Here is a 2435-nt window from a genome sequence, read left to right as displayed (position 1 = left end):
GGCACTGAATTTGCATCCCCCAATTTAGAATCTCTCCTCCACGTCCTTTGCCCTAATTCAGATCCCAAACATTCTGGTTCTGTTCGTCCCAAAGCCATTTTTGCCTTGTTCCCATTTCCCAAGGGTAGATGGGCCTAATATGTGTTCACCTTAATATTTTTGCACAAAAGTAATTCTATGATTTCTCTCATGATTTTCTTACATGTTGGGGCATTTTGCTTCGGTACTTCATAGTTGTCATGCTTTCATTTCTTCCTACTCTTGGGGGCCGGGTTTGGTGTCGTGGTGCTGGGGCAGGTGGAAAAAAATACCTCCAAGTGCTTTATGGGAATGGTCCTGACCTATGACTGCCCAGGAAGCTGGGGCCACAGACCAAAGAAGTGGACTTAGTGTGTAACGGACAGGAGTGAATGTGTCAGCTTCTTTCTAGCGGGGAAGAACCCATCAGTTATTGGTCAGCATCCTGGTTCCCAAAACCCACAGGACCCCTGCAGGTTGTCTTCCCAACCTGCTCCTTGCCTGTACACACCTCTTCCCTTCATAACAGAATGACACCTGCTCAGACGATACGATGCAATTTTACTTTATTAGGAAAGGAAGGTAGGCACTGGAGTCGCACTTTCCAGGGTCAGGGGAGGCACCGGGGAGAGGTGACAGAGATAGATGCCCAGCAGCTAGAAGGGACAGCTGCTTTCCACGAAGCGGCGACACTTCATGACCCGCAGGTATGTCTCAGCCTTGTGCAAGTCCTTCTTGAAGCAAGAGAGCAGCCCGTAGTTCTTGAGTAGTGCATCATCACTACGCAGGTTTGTGTCAAACTTGTCATAGGTTTGCTTGAGGATCTGCCCAGCCCGAGGACTGCCATCCTCCAGCTCCTGAAAAAGAGGACAGACAGAGACTCAATCCTTGCAAGCTGTTCCCTCCTTTCCCCTCCACGGCCTTTCTCCCCACTGCCAGGGCTTAGAGAAAAACATGGAGGATTCAAAAAGGGAAAGAAGGAGTGACATTTCTCCTGGGTCAAGGCTGGACTGCTACAAAGAGAGGGGCCATATCTCCTCCAGCTCACGCAAGCCTTCCATCCCTCAGCTAGCCAGCGGGGGCTCCGGGCCCAGAGAGCGTGGGTGTGGCCCCTGGGGTTGGGGACCCACAATGCCATCCGCACCCGCATCAGGGCTTGGATGCCTTCCTCCAGGTCCTTCAGCTTTTCATAGACGCGGTCTGAGGTGCCAAACACCAGGCTGTTGGTGAAGACCCTGCTGAGGAATTGCACCGGCCCGAGCCAGGACTGGATGAGCAGCAGCGAGAAGCGGAGCAGCTCCATGTCCTGCGGGGACGGGGTGAGTGGTGGGTACCCGGCAACCCCGCCAACGGCTGGCCTCTGCCCGCAGGCCCTCCCTTTCCACCCCCTGCTACCCTCTGCCAGCTCGGGCTGAAGGCGGCCCAGGGTCCGGGGGCAGGCAGGGCTGCCTGGGCTCCTGCTCAGAGAAGGGTCGACCTTCTTAGAAAAAGGGAAGCCTCTGTTTTTTGGCTGGGCCGCGGCGGCCGCTTACGGATCTCTGCTGGGCCTCGTCCTTGCCCGTGGGGGCTGGGATGGTTTCCGAGAAGCAGAAGGCAGCCTGGGCGTTCTGGATCGAATATCTCTGTCCCTCCGGGATGTACGCGCGCTCCTGGGAGAAGGAACGCCCGTCCAGGTCTAAGCCAGTGCACGGTTCTCATCACTGATTTATTCGAACCCCTCTCATTTTATGCTCACCTGACAGCATCTTCACGTGGATAAAATAACCCTGAACTCATCAGTTTCCTCCCCTTACATCCCGGTGATGGAGAAATTCACCCCTTCCTGCCGCCCCCCACCAGCACCCATTCCTGGGGAGCTTACAAACTCCTTGTAGGTGTCAGCAGCCAGTTGGTGCAGGTGCTGGGCCCGGAGAACAGCGTTGGCAAACAGGCTGGATAAGGGCATGGTGGGGAAGGCGTCCACTGCCTGAGGCCAGGGCAGGCAGAGCAGGGTGAAAGCCAGGAGCATGGAGGTCCGAGGGCCTGGAGAGAGAGACACAGAAGTCAAATTAAGGGCAGGGGCCGACAGAGCAGGAAGCCTAGGTCTCCTGCCAGCCTTCTCCTTGCCCGAGGGCCCATCCCTCTCTCCCCGCCTTCCCCCAGAGACTGAGAGCATTTAAACTTGGCCAAATGTCTGGGCTAGGTGTCTATGCTTCCATTCAGAAACCTCAAAGGCCAGGGTTAGTGCCCCCATGTGACTGCAGGGCCCCCATATCACCCCTCAGTACATACCAAGCCCGAGGGGATTTTAGGAGCGCCTACCTGTAGCCATCGCAGCTGGGTGAGCTGTCCACAGGTCCCTGAGCGGTTTGGGGAGCTGGGTCCTAGGATCCTGGAATTGGTCCCTTGCGGGCCCTTTTTATACCCTGGCGCCTCTC

At 56.1% G+C, this 2435-nt stretch overlaps 1 protein-coding gene across 1 annotated transcript; it reads right to left on the bottom strand.

The window, feature by feature from the left end:
* Window positions 1–674: 674 nt before the first annotated feature.
* On the bottom strand, window positions 675–2371 carry LOC105297761 (somatotropin). The gene is made up of 5 exons (XM_011368582.1): window positions 2320–2371; window positions 1880–2040; window positions 1551–1667; window positions 1163–1324; window positions 675–875 (listed from the first exon to the last, which is right to left on the bottom strand). The coding sequence occupies exons 1-5, from the start codon at window positions 2327–2329 to the stop codon at window positions 675–677; spliced, it is 651 nt and encodes a 216-aa protein (XP_011366884.1). The 5' UTR covers window positions 2330–2371.
* Window positions 2372–2435: the final 64 nt, after the last annotated feature.

Source organism: Pteropus vampyrus, unplaced genomic scaffold, assembly GCF_000151845.1.
Source record: "Pteropus vampyrus isolate Shadow unplaced genomic scaffold, Pvam_2.0 Scaffold143, whole genome shotgun sequence".
Taxonomy (NCBI): domain Eukaryota; kingdom Metazoa; phylum Chordata; class Mammalia; order Chiroptera; family Pteropodidae; genus Pteropus; species Pteropus vampyrus.
Note: the sequence above shows the minus strand (reverse complement) of the source record. Positions and strands in the feature narration are given on the sequence as shown.